We start from the raw sequence: 20,524 nt of genomic DNA on the forward strand, positions 1-20,524 counted from the left end.
CAAATTTCATGGCAAAAATACATTTATACAACCAAACCTTAACCAAGTCATTACTGTGGGAGCAGCAACCAAACCCAGCCGACACTGACAATAAACCAGATAAACAATACAACATACGGAAACATAAACATACAAACCTCAATAGACCCTCCTGCACACACTGCTCAGCTAATCCTAAAGATGTTGCTGTTCAAGTGTATAAAAAAAATCAACAATAAACACCAGCATTGACACAAGTGTTAATGGCTTTTTGAGTCATTATTTGTCTTTTCCCAACGATGGATTCATTATTTGCACACTTTAGTGAATGTTAACTGCTTGTTATTCATTTTTCAGCAGACTTGATTTTTTTTCACGCATTGTCACATGAGATCCCCAAACAACTCCTCACATGGGTCATAATTAACTAAATGGAGTGTTAAAAGTATGAGGTGATACACGAGTAAATAGCAGAGCTCGGCAGTTTGTTGGTACGATTCCGTGCCATTTCCAGGTATTAAACAGGCACAAACAAAGCCTCAGTCAAACTTCAGTTTTGATGGCCGTGCATGAACTTAACAGCCGAGTGATATTGTAAAACTCGCCAATTTTAAGGAGTCGCATCAGAACGAAATCCATATTGCAGCCCTGTCCGGGGCTATTTTTACCCAAAGTCTCTCTGCTAACTAAGCTCCATGAGCGAGAGGGGATAAAGTGTCAGGACCCCAAATGCACGCGTGATCCTCTTAACCATCAATCAGTGGGTCACTCAAACACATGCTCACCAAGTAAAGACAACCTGGGTCCATCGTCGGCATCCTTCGCTTTACTTAGAGACTAATCCTCCTCTCCCTCCTCCTCTATGTGACGATACTAAACAGTTTGAATACCTTCATGTTTTGTAGCGGTTGAAGTCAATGGTGGAATGATAAATGAACTTTAATAATATGGCACGTTTCACTACTGTAGGAGGCGACGCGCTTCACATGATTAAGCACATTCCCACACTCACACAGCCCGTGGTAACTCCTGATGTGCTCAGGATTACCTCGCACACCTCTGGGGGGGGAAACTTGGGGTTCAGCTTCTTGCCCAAGGATGTTTGGAAACACGGGCAGGATGAGATCGGGGATCAAACTGCCAACGCTGGGATTGGAAGACGGCCCACTTGAGTCACAGCTGCAACTGAGCCACAGCTGTCTTTGAGTACATTTTAGTTTAACTCTGGTAATGCTACAAAGAATGGTAAAATATTTGCCTTTTCAAACTGTTACTATGTTTTTTGGAGTGGGGTTTTTTTTTTGGAGCTAATCTGTAACAATGATTATAAATGTTTAGTATTTAACTGTTAACACACCTAAATGAGTGAACAACACTCAACGGACAGGTTATCCTGTCAAATTTCAAGCTGAGCTGAACACTAAAACTATATTTGAATATATCACCATTTAAATCTTTGTTTTTAAACCTTTTATTTCATTCTATTTTATTTTGTATACATTTCCTTGTTTTGTTTCAGTTGTGTGTTATTAAATAAGTCTGTTTCTTCCATAGCATGTTTGGTGTTTGGTTCATTCAATTCAATTCAACTTTATTTATATTGCACCAAATACAACACAGTCATCAACTGGACTTCATGACCCTCTGAAGAGTGGAGCCCTGTCTTCAGGAGACACTTGTCCCTGGGTTTTATTATGTCTCTCCATCACAGATTTCACTGTACATACTTATATTTTTCCTCAGTCTGTTAAAACGTAGTATCGGTGCATCCGTACAGAAAATCTAATAGCGTGACTTCTTCATCCATGATTATGAGTCTACTTTCTTTTTCATTTAACGATTCAGTTTTAGCTCAGTGATTAATTACAGAATAATTATGATGTGGCAAACTCGGAACAGATTTAATAATGATTTATACAGACGTTAAAGCTTCTTTACAGCTGATATGGACCCATTTCATCCACCACAGGCTGACAAGAAAATTAAAAATGTTTCAAGGAAAAGGTTTTCCACATTTCTTTTCAACCTTCATGGGTGCACTCACTCATATATGTGTAAATTAAACCTTTTAATTGTAAGGAACAGTTAAAAGAAGAAGCATTAGAGATGAACAAAGATCACACTTTTCACCATTTCGAGTTAAACGATACACTACACATTAATGAGTACTACGTTCCAATAATACAATTTGTTATTTGCAAAGAAATACCATATGATGTTTGATAGAATCGATATTTACAAGACGTATGTTTAACTTTTACTCATTTTTGTTAGAATGAATGCTTGAATCAGTTGTTTTTTTAAAAGCAAACAAAAACACAAGCAGAGACACGTTATAGCTTTACATTACAAAGCAAATCTATGGGGCTTGTGAACTAATAGCTCGTTTTAAAACATTTACATCACTAATTTAATACACTGTCACTGTTTAATTAACACCATAACCTATGAATAATGAAAAAAAAAAATGCAAAACCGTATGCCAACGATCCAACATCTCTCTTACTACCCGTCACCGGCTGATATACAACTTTAATTAGGCTGAATAATCGACTATGTCTATGTCTGCACGTATGCAAGCTCACCTCCTCCTTACATCATGTGTCAGGCGAGGCAAAGCCCGGCAGTAGGGCCCCGACTAAATGCCAGAGTGGAGACGGTTGTCTCTCTAATGTAATTGCACTGAATAATAGCGTAGATCCAATTCCATTAATGGGGAAGGTGACACCTTCATTCGCAGCGGCTAAAAATAGGACGCAATGTCTCGCTGGCTTCCACTGGGCTGGAGGGTTGGTCTGTGACGGGCTGACAGAGGTTAAGTGAGAATAACATTTTCAAACATCATGAAGTGAGGAGTTGGGTCAGAGGACGGCTTCAGCTCGGCGAGTCAGTCTGAGGCGCACGCACACACACACACACACACACACACACACACACACTGCCATGGTCACGGGTTTCCTGAACGTGAACACACTCAGCGCTGTGAGGGATTTGCGTTGAAGCGCCAGCCCGGTGACATATGTTGTCCCCTCGTATGAACTCCACAATGATGTGAAGACCTTTTCTTTTCTCTCATCCTCGTTCCTATTTTGGAAAGTGTCAACAAGTTGCCAACGCAGCTCGACCAGAGGCAATTAAAATGCTCAGTGAAGTGAGACGCAGGGCAGATGGTCAGGCAGAAAGTGGCACAAGCCAGCTTGATGCACAACTGGTAACACAGGTTTTCTTTACCGAGGTCTGCGGTATAAAAAAAAAATAAAACAACAAAAAAACAAATCAACCTATCTACATAATCCAATGGCTTCATTTAACAAGTCGGGTTTCTTTTTTTTTTTTAGCCTTTCCATCGATCAATGATTGGGTATGTTCAGCACACAAGGAATTTGTTTTGGGGTTTTATTTTAGTGCAAGATTAACAAAAGTCAGATGGGCGGATGTACAAAAATACACACTTACACTCAAATAATAAACATTAAAAAAAGTACATTTATTTCTCATTAAATTTTGCAAAGACAGAGTAGTTAATGGGAGGAAGATGCATTCAATTCTGTAGTTCTTGGGGGGGGGGGGGACATTTTCATAAAGTGATTTTAAGTAAAAACAAGCAGCAGCAAAACTGACAAAATACACTACAAACATGCAAACAGCTTTCAGAGTGGGAATCCAATCATATTTTAGTAATCAGTTGCTCTAACGCTGCTGCCAAAATGAATGGTGTGACATTAAGCTGTTACTTTATGAGATATTCCATACACTGAGTGCAAGAAGATGCGTCACAAAACATTCCGACCACCTGTTTAGAAAAAAAGGTTGCGTGAACAAGGAAAGCATGTAAAGTGGTGCAGTCGATTAAAAAAAATTCCCCAACTAAAACAAAACAACGCATGCTTTCACACGATCACTCTGTCCTCCCCGATAGACACACCCCCTGCTGCTAGTGCAGCCCGACTGAAAGTTACTCCTTCAGGATCTCAGACTGCTGCTTATTTCCAATTCTGCCCGGCAGTTTTCATTCTAGACATCTAATCAGAGACTTATTTGCACCAATGCAGGACAGCAGGTGAATTTCAACTAGCGGGAAGAAGGGGAAAAAAAAAAGAAGAGAGAAAAAAACCCAGCAACACACTGGATCCCAGAGGCCTGGATTGGAGGATTACTGCCGTAGACTCTGTCACAGACATTGATTTTGTCGTAGCACTGAACACCTGAAGGCAACATCTTCACTCGCATCTAAAAAAACTTCACCGACCAATCCTGCGAAAGTGTGGGCCTTTATCTGAGGCATTCGACTGAGAGGGTCTTCATCCTCAAACTATTTTAAACACCTATTTCTATCATATTAGGTGTTCGATGTTTCGGGGATTTGTTTCTGCACAATATGCCAACAAGTCACAGTCTCAGAGACTTCAGTCCATCACATGAATGTCCTGTTGCACCAAATCCCAAAGGTGCTCACATGGAGACATTTAGAGCCGTGGACATCATCCTGAATACAGTGGATGTCTTGTCATTGTCTCAGAAGCCAGCATGAGATGAGTTGAGCTTTTTGACATGATGCATTATCCTGCTGGAGGAATCCGTCAGAAGATGGTCAGCAACAATAAGTGGGGGAGGGGGGGCGTGACACTTTACCGTTGCTCAACTTGTGTTCAGGCTCTGAGTGTTTCACCTCAGTTTTCTGTTCTTCGCTGGCAGCAGTGACACCCAGTGTTGTTTTTCTGCTGCTGTCGCCGCTCAGCTTCAAGAGTAACTGTGTTGTGTTTATCAGAGCCGGTCTTTAGGACGTCTTACTGGCAACAGGTTGGTGAGGTACTTTGTTTGAAACAGTCTGTCCAGTCTCCTTCTCCTGAGCTCTGGCATCAACACAGAGTTTTCACCGAGAGAACTGCCGCTCACTGTGTACCTTCCTCTTTTTCAGACCGTTCTCTGTAAGCCCCAGAGACACCTGTACCTGAAAAAATCCCGGCAGATCAGCAGTTCCTGAAACACTCAGACCAGCCTGACTGGCAGAAACAACCAGAAACTGCAGGTCATCTTCGTCATGTCTAATTGTTTGGAAAAATGTAATTGCTGCATGTACTTCCAGAGTGTGCAACTCAATCTTTCATTCACATTTTTCTGACTCCATGTTGGGAATTCTGCAGTGCCATCAGGTTTGTATTCTCAAACTTTCAAGAGTTTTATTTTTATAAAGTGGTGACGGATAGAGCAAATCTACATTTTAAGGATCACTTGCAAAGAAACTGATATTTGCAACAAGACACTCATAGAGTGTAAATCTAAGACCAAAAGTTTTGTGCCTGCTTTTTTGAACTAAATCACAAATCCAGACCTATTTAAATGATCCGACTGCACCACGTTTTTGGGGTGTCATATTATATCCTTCACAATTTTTTAAGACAAAATTTCAACCTATTCCAGATTGGTTGATGTTAATGAAAACATACCATGACACCCTTTTAACAGTCTCGGATTGAAAGGCTATTCCACTATTGAGTGGCATCGAATTTGCTCAAATATGAATAAAATAAAGCTTTTTTCTTGTTAAAATTTGATTGTTAAAAAACTTTCTGGTAACAAAAATGTGTAAATTTGTTTGGTTTTTTTATAAACGTCCTCCTTTGCAGCATTAAACCTTACGGTCATATATCGGTGATATCAGTAAAAGTTGTCAATACAGTTGAATAGATCATTTCCGATTCGCAGAAATGTCCTCTGTCACATTGTGAGTTTGATTTTGAAAAGGAAAAAAGATGAGAAAAACAGCAAACTTCCTGCCGTGGCCTACCTTTTATCAGATACAGGGCTGCAAAACTGCTGAACTTATACAATTGTTAAAAATCGCACAGTCTGGAGGAATAGAAAGACATATGATCATGAGCAATTTAGAGCCACTAGAATGCACAGAAAAAACAATAAAGACACTTCACTTTAGGTCTTGCTAAAGCCCCAGAGTGCTTTATTCAACAATATTCACACGCCAATGGGAGAACGTGCAAACTCCACAGAGAAAGGTGGACTTGGACAAGCAATGGTATGGCCATGAGAAGGCTGTGCTGCGCGTGGGATGTATCGATCATAGTGATGGATGGCACGTGATCGCAGTTTCTATAGGCAGTGGGAGCAGGTTGCAAGCATGAGGAGCATCATCACCACGTGATGATGCTCCTCATGCTTGCAACCTGCTCCCACTGCCCTTAAACTCTGCAATCATATGCCATCATCATCGTCATCTTCTTCTCCTTCATCATGCACCTCCCCAGGCCTGATCTGACGCCTCCTCCCCGGTGCAGTAACCTGCTGACCGCACCCCCCCCCCCCCCCCCCCGCCCCGCCCCCCGCCCCCAACACTTCTCCTCCTCGCGCCGCCTCACCTGGAGAGTAGAGCCGCGCCAGCTGCCTGGCTCCCGCGTGCTGCGGTCCCCAGCGAGGCGCCGCGCTGCGTGCGGCCGCGCCGTGCTCGTTCCCGTTCGGATCCTCCTCCGCCATGGACCGGTGCCTGATGTCGGTCTCGGAGAGAAGCGACGCCGCCATAGCTCCCTGCCCGCTTCGCCCTCCCCGCTTCGGCTTCTCATCAAATGCAGGCGGCGGCTTTTCTTTTTTTGCCTTCTTCCTCGTTGGGAGTCCCGGCCTCCGGTTGATGCTGTGAGGAGGAGGAGGAGGAGGAGGAGGAGGAGGAGGAAGAGGGAGGCTGAACCAACTGATGCCAGTCGCCGGGATGCACCGGAGGAGCAGCCTCGTGCCACCCGGAAACACACGAGCTGACTTCACCGGACTCGCCGCTCCGGTTACCGGGAAACGACAACACGCACATTGCCCATCCGCATTTTTTGCGGATTTAAACTTAATAAAACTTTATTTATGATACTCGTTAAAATAATAATAATTAAAAAAAAAAAACGCAAACAAAGTGGCGCGTTGAAGTTCAGTCACAGCGGATGTCTGCCTTTTTTCGCTCTCATAATAAACGTCTTTTCCTTTTCTTTTTCTTTTCTCAGTTATTATTAAATCAACCACATTTTAGTTTACATAAACCACCGTTACATCTTAATTGGGTTGCATCGGTGAAACAGCGCCGTGATAGTCGCTTCTTTTAAACTTTAAAGGTTTTTATGTGTAGAGGTGCAGAATATACATGATGAGAATGTCTATTTTTGCAAAATTCAAATCACTTGATTCAGTTCAATAACAGAAAAAGAGTTGACTTCTGGCGAGGTGCAGAGTTTTGTGATGACAGTGTGGGTTTGTTTGTTTGTCGTGTTGCATTGATTGATGGATGAGCTGTAACTGTTGTATAAATATAGCTGTTGCTGTTTGGGGGTTTTGGGAATGTTTTGATATTGATCTTAGATCAGTAAAAACCTGTTGTTTTACTTAAAAATTAAGTTAATGACAAAGCTGCAAAGGGGTAGGATTCAATAACTAGACTTTTGCTACTCCCCTTTGAACATGTTCTCTTCTACATTGACTTATTCATTTAAATGTGTTATTTATCTTTCTTTCATGTTCGACATAAAGATATATCAAAATCAAGCAATTGCTAAAGTTAAAGTTACTACAATTTTGACATGAAGCCAATTTTAATAAAAACTTCTGGTGTCAAACAAGGTGAAATAAAAAAAAAAAACTTTTCCCATAGCCATAGCAATATCAAACAATAGGCCCACAGGTCTTATGTTTGACACACCTCCCTTTAATGATCACTATAAAAACATAATCCATCTGGTTTTGTAGCTTCACACTAAGATAAATGTGTTTATAGTAGTAACACTAGTCTTTATCGACCCTTTTGCTTACCTTACTATGTAAAACCTTTTTTTTTTTCAGCCGTACTGTACTATACAACTGATATGTAACTATCACACTACTCACAAAGTTAGGTATATTGGGGTGAATTACAGTGTAACTTTTACAGGTGAACTTATGGTGACCTCTAAACTTTTGAATGCACACGTCAAACCGTTCAGTGTTTCAGGACTTGTTGCACAACTTACTGTTCTCTTTCAAGGATCTTAACAGCAAATTTCACAGCAGGTGTTTGAGTCATGAGTCCATCAATACATTTCTTGGTTCAATTAAAATTGATATTTAAACAGTTCTCATCATGCTTTTCACATTTTGACACCATGAGACCAAAACAACACCTAACAGTTGATGAAGTCTACCTCGTTATTGTGAACTTCAAACAGGAAGTTCTCAGACAGACGATGATGCTGGAGACATCAGGAAGAGTGCTATGTTTCTGGTGGAGGTTAGGGTTATAATATATATAATATGTATTAATATTTTAATTGGTGACAATTTTCATCATCTAATATGTACATTGCTACTTCTAGAATCACACGGGCGTATTACTGCTCGTTATAATACATCTTTACATGATGTATGTCGGTGGCCAACTGCCTTGGAAAGCTGACTATCAGAAGAAACATATTCTGTTGTCCCTTCTGCTTTTGTCCATTTACATGTTTTTTTGTTGTTTTTTTTCCTAATTTTCAGGTTGCTTTTTTTTTACATGTTCAAAATAGAGATCCTTTTCTTCTTATGTTTTCTGACAGGATACATTACAACTGCACAATGTGAATATCCAAACTGCCATGTTTAGATGTGGCAGAAATGAACCAGGGACTACCGTTCCATAAAGGTAACATGATTAAATGTTTAAATCAAATGTATACTTTGTCACACAGTGGGGAAATAACATGTTTTAACTAAATACATCAATCATTCCCATAATCACTGGATTTTGTTTCGGCATGCGTCACTGAATGGAGATCAACATCAGAAAATCTTTTCACAAATATTGACAGGTTACAGGATGTTAAAGTGTAAATAAATAAAACATCTATGTTCAATCAACTCTTTTGATCTCCCATCTCGCGCAGTCCACATGTTGAAGTGTGTTTTCTGGGATGAGACATCAACACCTTGCATGGCAGTCGTCGCCACTGATCTGTATGAGCAACAATGTGAAGAACTTTGAAGCAAACCTAATGTTGACAACTTCAGCCATTCTGAGATCTCTCGAAAACATAACAGACACGTTCACGTTAGGAACAACTTTTTTGAAGCACAGTGCGCATTCGGCGCTCGAGCAATCTTCATTTCAGTCACACTTTTAACTTGATGTAACAGATCTCATCAAAGTTGAGAACTTTCCATGTGACTTCATTCGATATCTTAAACGTGCGACTGCATGTTGAAGTTGGTTTGTGTTAAACCATCAGGCTTGAAGCAGAGTGGCACCGCTGTGAAAATGCTGTGTGAAACATCAGTGTAAAGACAGGCCCACATGATGCACTCGCACATCCAATCATGTTCCCTTCAGATTAGCAAGCAGGAGTCAGTGGGCTGAAGTTTTGATTCCGTGCTTCCGTCGGTATGAGATGCAGTGCAAACATCCACCAATATGCACACAAGTCATCAAATCCTTCCTTTTTAAAGAATTCACATCACACGATGGGTCTTTCTTTGTCATTTATTTATTTGTTTTATCTTTTTTTTTCTGTACTGGATTATTGCAATCTGGTTAATTCACATTTAAAAAGCAGTCATTGACCAGACGCACTGAAATCGATGATATTCATTTTTTTACAATAACCATTACAGGCCCCATAGAGACTGGAAAACCCAATCCAAAAGAAAAGAAACATCTGTATGGTTTTCTGCACTTTATTTTGTTTTTGATGTTTGTTTGTTTGTTTGTTTTTTCTCATAGTAATTACAAAAAGGAAAAATATATATAACAATAATCATAAAAAGGATAGTTTGGAGGGAGAGGATTCAGGAATATTACGACTGGCAAACAATCACAACACAGCACAAGTACCTACTTACTGCAAGAAATGAAAGGTACAAAAATGAAAAAGAAAAAGAAAATAAGCGCATATGGAATAAAGAAAAAGAAAATCAAAGAAATTGGCACCTATGAAGTTGAATAAAATAAGCAACTGAGGGGACAACAAAGTGGAGCTCTTTCTACAATCTAATAAAAAAAAAAAAATCCCCAAACAAATAGCGTTTTGTTTTTTTCTCTTTTCTATTTGTTAAAAAAAATAAATGCATGACCTGGGGAGTGATTGGTGGGGGTAGGAGGGGGAGGCGGAGGAAGCGGTGGGGGTACGGGAGGGTTTGGCAGGGACAATAAAAAATACTGCACGTACAATACCTTTGTTCACCCTTCTCTCTCCTTCATCTTGCTCTTACCGTTTTCCCTCACCCACTTTTTCCCTTTCTTTATTTAATAGCATATCCCATTAATATTCCTTTCCCCCGCTGCTCCTAATAGCCGCGCCCAGTGGCGCGATCGTTAGAGTTTTACATGTGAGTAGCAAATGACACTTTGATTGGCTGTGATGTGGAGATGGGGGTCCCCTGCCGGCTCCGGGTCGGGGGCCCCGGCTGAGCTGAGAGATCCTGCCGGGCCCCGGTCTCACTGCGCGTGCTGACTCAGTGTGTGGTTCTGCGGGGAGAGAGGGAGAGGGAGAGATAGGGAGAAAAAGTGAGAACACATGATGAGAGAAATAATGGGCTACATGAGCATAGTGCTTCCCACTTGCCCCCCCCCACCCAATAATAGAACAGAAACACAACTGCCTCCCACAGCACAGACGGCAAGGCCTCCTTGCTTTGTACGCAATCTGACGGGGAAAAAAGGAAACGACTCTGCAACATAGCAGCCGGTACGCTACGCCTGTCTCAATTGTGGAACATGAATATTAGGAATATTTAGGACGTCGGCACTGAAGATGTTTCTGCACCACGACGTGGTTGGTGTGGCAGTGGAGGAGGCGGGTGGCAGGGTGAGAGGATCCGCAGCCAAAAGACTTTATTAGATTCACTTCCCAGATCTTACCAAGATGCAACAGCTCTGCCATGACGTGGTTGGAACGGTCAAACAAAACTGCTTAAGCTTCTCCGTGTGTGTTAGAACTAGGCTTTTGTGAGTGTTGGTGCTGTTGTACTCATTCAGGGGCCACATACAGCCCGGTATGAACTCCAGAGGGTCTGACTGGCAAAATGATAGAATGATAGCCGAAAACAACACAACTCAAAGATTTTCTCCGTGTAGTGCCCAGCGATTTGAGTAAAATAAAGAGAATCTACATTTAGTTATACAAATAAACCTCTTGAAAAATCAGCATTTTATCAGTATTATCCCATGTTGTAGTGTAAAATAAATGACGTTCTCTACTATTAGCCTTTATTTTGTCTTAAAATGGAGTTGAATCCAAAAGTTTGTACTTTACTGGTTACATTTTCTGAAAAAAAAAAAAAAAATCCGATCAGCCACAGATTTCACTTCAGGCTCATGATGATCTCAGCAGCTTTCAGCCGAAATGTTTTCTGAAATTCACCTGCAGAGACTGATGCTAATGCTGCACGGGAAGCATTAACGTTGCATATCAAGAGCTTTTTCAAAGACAATTCAGGTTTTTCGGCAGGTAACACGGTGTTTATCGCTTATCTACATTTTATCTCTCTTTCTCTTTTTACCAATCAGAAGTCAGTGGGAAACGCACAACTTTATTTTGTATTGCTATGATATCCTGCCCAATCCACTGTTACTTCAACCTACAGCTTCATTACTAAAGACACAGTGAAAATTTAAATGTGATAACCTTTTTAACCTTTTTAAAGGCAGAATTCATGGTAGTTACATCACAGTATGAGATCACATCAGTAAATAATTGGCCAGAGTTTATTTCATAATGAGTAAATAAGACAAAACCTGGTTCAGTCCAGACACATCCACATCACACCGTGTTTGTTCTGTTTTGGTCTGGCTTCTTTATCTGTGGGAACCGGGCGCCTCGATTTGTTTATTCAGATCTGCGAAACCCTCGTGTCTTTTGATTTTGTGATTAATATTTTACGGAAAGCGTCTCTGTACCTTTGAGACGCCCACACTCGGATCTCTCTAAAGACATCAGCACACTACACGTCAATACATAATCACCCCCCCCCCCCCCCAAAAAAAAAAACCCACTTTTTTTTTTACTAAATTAAAATTCACAACAGTCGTGAAAGAAACAGACGATCTCCAGGTAAAAAAATCTAGAGGGTGGAAGATTCAGATGGATTTGAATGCAAAATGAAGGCGGCAGGTACAGAGTGAACGCTTAACAGGTTAAACATCCTTTATTTCAATCAAATACACAGAACTACGGGTATTAAATAAAAGGCATCTGCAAGATTCTTGGGTGTTTGGAGTGTTATACACAAAAACAGGCTTCACACTTTTGTGATCTCACATACACATGGGCGCGCGCGCACACACACACACACACACACACACACACACACACACACACACACACACACACACACACACACACACACACACACACACACACACACACACACACACACACACACACACAGGGAGTCCTCTGTGACTGTTTCATATCAGCTACAACGGGGAACTGAACTCATGATAATCTGGATTTGCTGGTTTGGAACTTAGCTAGCATAACATCTAAAGCTGGGGAGATACTGTCTGTGTGATTGGACTGATTTCTCTCTCTCTGTGTGTGTGTGTGTGTGTGTGTGTGTGTGTGTGTGTGTGTGTGTGTGTGTGTGTGTGTGTGTGTGTGTGTGTGTGTGTGTGTGTGTGTGTGTGTGTGTGTGTGTGTGTGTATGTATGTGTGTGTGTGTGTGTGTGTGTGTGTGTGCGTGCGTGCGTGCGTGTGTTAAATTTACACCAAGATGCATTCCTTCCTCCTCTTTCCACATTCTCCCCTGACAGTACAGCTTTCTTTTTCCCTGTGAAACCTTCTCTACCTTCCTTTCTCACCATTTCTCTCCCCCTCACAGACACACACACACACACACACACACACACACACACACACACACACACACACACGCACACACAAATTCCCTCAGAAATATCTCCCCATCATCCCTGCATCTTCGCACATATACACACTCTCCCTCACATACACACTCACAACGCACAATTCCCAGTGAGATCTTCCCAATCAACGCCCGTTCCCATCACCACCAACAACAACCACCCTTCACCACCACTAAAAGCAGCTTTCTCTGATTAATCGTGCTTGCTCTCTCTCTCTCCCCCTCTCTCTCTCCCCCTCACAGATAGGCCCCAATATGCAAAGAAAAAAAAGGGACAAAAAAGAACAGCGGATGGGAGAATGAAAACAGAGGAGGGGAGGGGGATAAACAGAACAGAGAGACGAGGAAGGGTGGATGGGGACAGAAATGTGAAGGATTATACGTGGTTTGGGGTTGATAAATACTTATTTGTCATTCTATGGCCCTTATCTTGCTGTGCATGTTTTGTTGAGCCCTTTAGTGCATGTGTGTGTGTGTGTGTGTGTGTGTGTGTGTGTGTGTGTGTGTGTGTGTGTGTGTGTGTGTGTGTGTGTGTGTGTGTGTGTGCACGAGAGACAGGATATGTTGTGTGTGTTTCTGAGCGTCCGTCACTTGCTTTAGAGGCCAAGCTGGCCTGTCCAGAGAAAAGCCGAGGGTATTAATGCCCCACGCTGGGGAGACCTCGGCACACACACACACACACACACACACACACACACACACACACACACACACACACACACACACACACACACACACACACACACACACACACACACACACACACACACACTTTCACAGAAATGGGTGAGCAAATGAGCACATATCGAAAGAGACAGTGAAAAACAAGTGTCTTTCTGTGTGTGTTTGTGTGGAGGACTCTCTAGTGGGGAGGGAGATCTCATTGGGAGCCACTGACCCCATTATGATAGAAAACCTTCCTCTCTCTCTCTCTCTCTCTCTCTCTCTCTCTCTCTCTCTTTCTCTGTTTGCTGTCTCTCAGTCTATCGCTTCCGCTCATCCTCCTGCCTCTGCCGTTCCATCCCGACCAAACCTGATGGCTACATTTCCACCGACAGCCAGAAGAGGTCAGGCTCATTCCTCTTTAAGTGGCGGAGGATAATAGAGGAGAGAGAGAGAAAGGAGAGGAGAGGAGGCCTCCTGCATGACCTCCAACACTGAGGTCATACAAAAGGCATTGGAGGAGGGAATGTGGATAAAAAGATATACAACACAGCAATAAAAGCATCGCAGGAAGGAGAATCGAGACGGAAAACGGGGAAAGAGAAATGCCTGTTTTCCCTCAGGTTTCTTTGGGTACGACTGCTGGTGTATTGATCTGTGCATGGAACGAGGGATGAAAAGAGAGGATGGAGGAAAGGAGGAAGGGGAGGTAGGAGGGAGGGCCACGGTCACTCCCTGGAGGAGTCGGCAGTGCTGCAGAGGACTGCTCGAAATAGCCCAGAGGAGAGGAGAGGGAGAAAGAGGGACAAGGGAGTAACTGTAATGGACGTGTGAATGACAGCGTGCCACGCTATACACTTCATATAAGGCACAAACATGCCACTCTCCGACACCCCCTTGTTACTTCTCTTCATTTACGTAGTTGTTGAGGCTCGCTATTGATCACGCAGCACTGCGATTGATCGATGTGCACAAGGGTGTGTGTGTGTGTGTCACAGTGTGACATCTGCTCTACAGCAGAGTAATTGATATATTCTACAAGAAAAATGGGTGACAGAAGAAGGGGAAAAGGAGGAAAAGGTTCTTTTATAGTTTTTTAGTGCAAAACAGATGAAAGGGAGGGTTACTCACTAAATTTAGAAAAATTGTTCTTTGAAACGACTCATTTGCTCAACATAAGTCAAGGAAGAAGTGAACCACAGGCTATGTGCTTATTCTAGGCAGTAACATTATGAGCACCAAGTGCAGCTTGAGTTGTATTTCCCTCACATGATCTTTCTTTATTTCTTCCTGACTTTAACCGAACTGATATCAATATGAATCATGAATATGAATATGCCTTGATTCTATGTTTTTTTGTGTGTGTGTGTAACGGAGGGTGTGTGTGCAATTGTGAGAACAGCCCGTCTTCCAAGCCAGGCCAGACCAGACCAGTCAATACGGAGGCCTGTCATTGTTTTTCCTAAACTGCTTAGAGAGAGCGAGGCTAAAGCCTGCAGAGCCATGAACCCAGGGGAAATATGGCCCTGTCGCATTACACACACGCTGCACTGACATACACACGCACGCACGCACGCACGCACGCACGCACGCACGCACGCACGCACGCACACACACACACACACACACACACACACACACACACACACACACACACACACACACAGAAATATAGATTTGCAGACTTGCAGTTAAGAGCACATGCATGTCGACATATGATGCCAAGAGAAAATGCAGAATGGTAGACTGGAATAGACACACACTTACAAGCCCCCCCCCCCCCCCCCCCCCCCCCCCCCACACACCACACACACACACACACACACACACACACACACACACACACACACACACACACACACACACACACACACACAGGCTCATGGGGAAAGGGAGAAGGGGAGGACTGTGGAAACCAGGAGATAGAGATAAGAGAAAATCTAATCTGTCTTATCCCGATTTTCTCTGCTATCTACTGCATTACACACAAAAATATGCATTTGTGTCGGGGTGATGCTGCATCTGCTGCTGGCTGTTTTAGAGAGGTGGAAGATCTGTGTGTGTGTGTGAGAGAGAGAGAGAGAGAGAGAGAGAGAGAGAGAGAGAGAGAGAGAGAGAGAGAGAGAGAGAGAGAGAGAGACCACTGTTATGCCTCGTCAGCCTCAGAGAGAACAAATTGTGGTGGAAACACACACACTAGCTAAATAATTGGAAATGTACTTAAAGTGGAAAATGAAAAGTGTTTTGACTGTTCCTGTACCCTAAGCCTCGTCGATGGCTTCTTGGTCTGTAAATATGTATATCAATCTGGCTGCTTGTCTCTTCTCTCCATCAAATACCAGATACCTTTTTTATATGTTCATGCGTGCTTCCCGTATCTATTCTGATACAGAGATCTTTTATACAACTTTATTCAACTGAAGGTTGTTGTGGGCTGGAACTGAGGGAGAAACCATCTCAAACACCTACAATCACATACAGGAAACTGAGTCAACAACTAATCCTGGGGATATAGTTGACTGTGGTAGAAAGCTGGATGACCTCAAAGAAAACCTGTGCATGCTCAGGGAGAAGAGGCAAATGTGGGAAGACGTATTGATGATAAATATTCACTCCGTTAACGCTTTACAATACTGTTTTCATACTTTATTTCCCACCAGTCAATGAAGACGAACAAATGTAGAAGCTATTATCACAAATCACAATATTAAAATGTGTTTGTTTATTGTCCATTCATGTTTACAGGGAACAAAACTGTAAACACGAACAAAAAATAAAACACAGTTGGCATATGGGAAGCAACTGGGGAAACGCAAACTGATGTAATGCCAGTCACATAGGGTGGAGGCTGCCCACGGGAAGAAGAAATGACATATTTACGGGCGGTGAATCCAGTTTTAGGCATACATGTGACATTGTGATGTCTGTCCAACAGCTTGCTTCTACTAACCTCGACAGAATAGTGCGTACATGCCTCTGCATCGTTTATAACAGTGACAAAACCACTATAATGACAATCAGGAGTTTTTGTTTCCTCTTTCCTTTGATTCAATGTCAATGAGACGATGTGAATGTGGATTACAGCCACAGTTGACGTGGACAGGAAGAAAAAAAAAATGCTTTCGAGTTACTCGCACAAACATATACGGCACATGTGCACACATACACACGGATACGCACACTTTGCTGTTCTGTAATGATGTAACAACTACACCTTGAAGCTCAGGTGCCAAGCCTCTAATAGACACAGGAAGAGGAAGCACTGCTGTTGGAACAATGCCGTGTGTGTGTGTGTGTGTGTGTGTGGAGATGTAATTGGAGGCCATCCAAATACTGTGTGAGTGTGCGCGTGCCCCATCTCCATTGCTGTTTTTAACACCAAATGAAAAATCACCTTAGTCGCCTTGTGGTCTTCTTTGGGTCAGTGTATTTATAGCTTAGAGTTGACACCCTTCCAACAGTGTGTGTGTGTGTGTGTGTGTGTGTGTGTGTGTGTGTGTGTGTGTGTGTGTGTGTGTGTGTGTGTGTGTGTGTGTGTGTGTGTGTGTGTGTGTGTGTGTGTGTGTGTGTGTGTGTGTGTGTGGGGAGGTGTAATTGTGCGTCTGGAACTAGCAGATGGGCTGTCTTAGCACTCTTCCTCTGCTCCCTGGCTTGTCTTTAGCCCCACCCGCCCAGGACAGGATGCTGCCCTCGGGAGTAGATTTTTTTTTTTTTTTTTTTTTTAAATGCACCCCCTGCCCTTAACATCCCATCGACATGTACTCCCTGCTCTCCTCATACACTCTCTTTTGCCTCCTCCCATTATGTCCATTTTTTTTTTTTTTACTTTAATTGTAAATACCAATCGGTGATCTTTACATCGACCTAACTCAAACTTCCTTTAGCCCGCTTTCTGTCCTGCAGAGTCACAATGACACCCCGCACCTTCCTCCTCGGTCACTACGCACAGGGTGACCCCACCGGCCACGTCCGGTTTGGAGTGCACCCTCCCCGTCATTCTCCCACAGGGACTTCCCTTCTCCTGTGGCTACTGGCCGGTCCCAGCCAGGTTTGGCCCGGTAAACACTACCCAAAATACACTCGCGGCATGAAGGATACGCACACGAATACGCACGCAGAACACACACAGTGCGACACAGATTCACAGCAAAGGTGAAGACTGGATGCTTTTACTCAAAACAGGAAGTGAGTTAATCAATGACTGAAAAAAAACCCAAAAAAAACGGATCACTCCTGGGTGCAACATGGAACATTTCAGTCATAAAGAAGATATGTAAAGTGCAAAAAATCAAACACACAAATTTCAATTTCACATCATTAAAAGCACAAGAACTCAACAAAGTTATACAAAAACTAAATATACAAAATGCAAATCGGATACACAGCGGGACAAATAAATGCACAGACATGATCCGATGATCCATCCAACATGCACATGTGCTCAAAATTCAGCAGAGCGTGCTGGCTTTCCGTGTCACTGTCACATTACTGCAACACACCCACTACCCATGAGTCCCTGGGGGGCAGGCACTTTTTTGTTTTGCAATTACGGCGAACTATAAACAGGCAAAAAGACAAAATAGAAAAAGAGGGAAGAGAACTGAGGTGTCCAAATAATGGATGAGTGAGGTACAAGCAAGGTCTGAGCTATCACACATACTTGGGCTGAGTGTGAATATAACGGGAGAATGATTAGATGAATGCACCAACAGTAGTACTTTCTAATGGAAATTGATTGTTCCGGGGGGACACATTTATTAGAGCAGAGAGAGAAGTGAGAGGAAAGTGAGCGCAGAGATTGTATAGATTTAACTTGTGATGGGAATTTTATTAGCTGCTGTTTTTTTTTTTTTTTTTTAATCTCGACCATGTTTACATAAGCTTGAGGAAAAGTAATTAGAAATGCTCTTTATTTATTAAAATTTAGATGGTGACTGACTTAAAGGGTCTCAGGATCGACTAAGTTGGGACTGTGTAATGACAATTTGCACAAAAACAAACTCATATATTCATTCTTACATTTCCTACATTTTTGTAAACCAATCTCCATTCATTTCAGAATGAACTGCGAGAGAAAAACAGGCGAGTGGACGAAGAGGCTGCGTGTTCGCGACCGTTGCGCCGACATCAGTAAAAGTCTATTTTGGCAGGCCTGATAGAACGCCACGCCATGCCGAGCCTGTCCTGTTCTATGACACATTGCTTGTGTTTACCTGTCACACATGCACACACACACACACACAAAACCAAATGACAGGAACATGGTCCAAGCTGTTAGATACCCTCCAGGTGTTGGCTCAGACGGTGTAGTTTCTTTTGTATCTGTCCCTAAATCTGTTTACACCACCCCTCCCTCTTCTTTTCATGTCACTGTCTGTCTTCGTCTCCGTACATCTATTTTGTTCCTCCGCTTTGCATCAAAGCAACAAGTAACTCCTTTTGACTCATTTCTGTTCTCTCTCCTGCCTCACTCAGTCCCACTGTGTGCGTCTTTTTGGTCGTGTTTTCGTGTTTTGTTTTTTTTATGTTCCTCAAAGCACAAATGCAAACACGCGCAGGTGTGCGCATACATCAAAATCTAAAATTTTGCAGATGATTAACTGGTCCCACATTGAGATGTTTCTTTCTTCTATCTAAATGCGACGCGGACAGGATGTGCTTTGCATTCACAGTGTGAAACAGCAAAGACTGCAGAAATTCCAGCAGTGTTAACAGCTACGGACACAATTTGTATGCAATACTTCCTCAGGAGGTCTTGTGTGTGTGTGTGGGGTGTGTGGGGTGGGGGTGGGGGTTGGGTCTGCTAAGTCTAAGGACACTGAGGAGCAAGAACAATAACACTTCTACACTTTGTTTAATCCACAAATTGATTTTGCAATTTTTACAGGTAAAAGATTTAAATAAAAGTGGTAATTAAACTAACTAAATAAACCAATATTCAAGAAAAGTGCAGGCTTTAAAATGTAATCAAATACAGAAATCTCTTGGTATCATACGCGTTACTTTCATGAACGTTGTCCACACATGTTCTAGGATATAGCTCGTATCATAACAGACCAGGAGTCAACGTCTATTATAATGTTGAGTTGGATCTATTGTGCATTCAGAAAAAGAGAAGCAACAACCTGTCTGGGTTCTATAACTACTTCAAATGAAAATGTTTTGCATGAATTTTCAATGTGAAAACGAAACAGGAAGTCTTGGCATCCGACTATCATTGATTTAACTTCATCATTCGTGAATGAGCTTCAGTTATCGTCGGTTGCTTGGATTCGTTCACTGTCACTGAATCATCATCATAGAAGCTAAAATGAGTAATGAGCCAGTTCATCAATATCATCTGAAAAATCTATTTATCTACAATGGTGGTGTAAAGCTTCTGTCTGCCTCTGCACCTCTTGTTTTGAATCTCCTCTTTGTTTCTCTGACTTTTCCCCCAGCTGAAAAAAAGCCCTTCAAGTCAGGGGATTCGGGGAGGTACGAAAATGTGTGTGTGCGTGTGTGTGTGTCCCAGGTCCCCTTTCTAATAACACAGAGTCTCCCAGTGTGCGTTGGGGCAGCTGAGTACGCTCCCCTGGAACGCCACGGGGATCGACGGGATCAAATTCATACACACAGACACACATCTATACGCACACACAGAGCCGAGGGATACATGGATCAGAGAGTGCGCGCTATGACTTGACACAACATCCTGATGCCGGCAAACACACACACAAACACACACACACACACACACACACACACACACACACACACACACACACACACACACACACACACACACACACACACACACACACACACACACACACACACACACACACACAAACCCTATTACCAGTTCAGCCACATCCACACCTTTCCATAATTCAGTTAGAGGGAGACAGTGAGACTCTTAGATTCAAACAAAGACAAAGATAACATTATTCACAGACAGACTACTAAACACAGCTGGTTTCACACATATATTCTGCCCTGATAACAGCAGCGAGTGAACAGCTTCCAGCTAAGCATCCAAACA

The 20,524-nt window shown here is 42.5% G+C and overlaps 2 protein-coding genes across 6 annotated transcripts in view; both read right to left on the minus strand.

Annotated features, from left to right (window-relative positions):
* Positions 1–6,516, minus strand: part of LOC308136918 (plasmanylethanolamine desaturase 1) — a gene marked incomplete at its 3' end in the record, with an annotated part of 36,247 nt that extends 29,731 nt beyond the window's left edge. Inside the window, exon 1 of the mRNA XM_080505465.1 lies at positions 6,354–6,516. Coding sequence (XP_080361591.1) covers positions 6,354–6,513 — 160 coding nt within the window. The 5' untranslated portion in view covers positions 6,514–6,516. The remainder of the gene's footprint in view (positions 1–6,353) is intronic.
* Positions 6,517–9,458: 2,942 nt separating this feature from the next.
* Positions 9,459–20,524, minus strand: part of znf423 (zinc finger protein 423) — a 158,162-nt gene continuing 147,096 nt past the window's right edge. For all 5 annotated transcript variants that reach the window (XM_080504950.1, XM_080504948.1, XM_080504949.1 and 2 more), the window contains one exon: positions 9,459–10,441. In XM_080504950.1, coding sequence (XP_080361076.1) covers positions 10,412–10,441 — 30 coding nt within the window. In that variant the 3' untranslated portion in view covers positions 9,459–10,411. The remainder of the gene's footprint in view (positions 10,442–20,524) is intronic.

This window comes from Blennius ocellaris, assembly GCF_963422515.1.
Source record: "Blennius ocellaris genome assembly, chromosome: 11".
NCBI classification, from domain to species: domain Eukaryota; kingdom Metazoa; phylum Chordata; class Actinopteri; order Blenniiformes; family Blenniidae; genus Blennius; species Blennius ocellaris.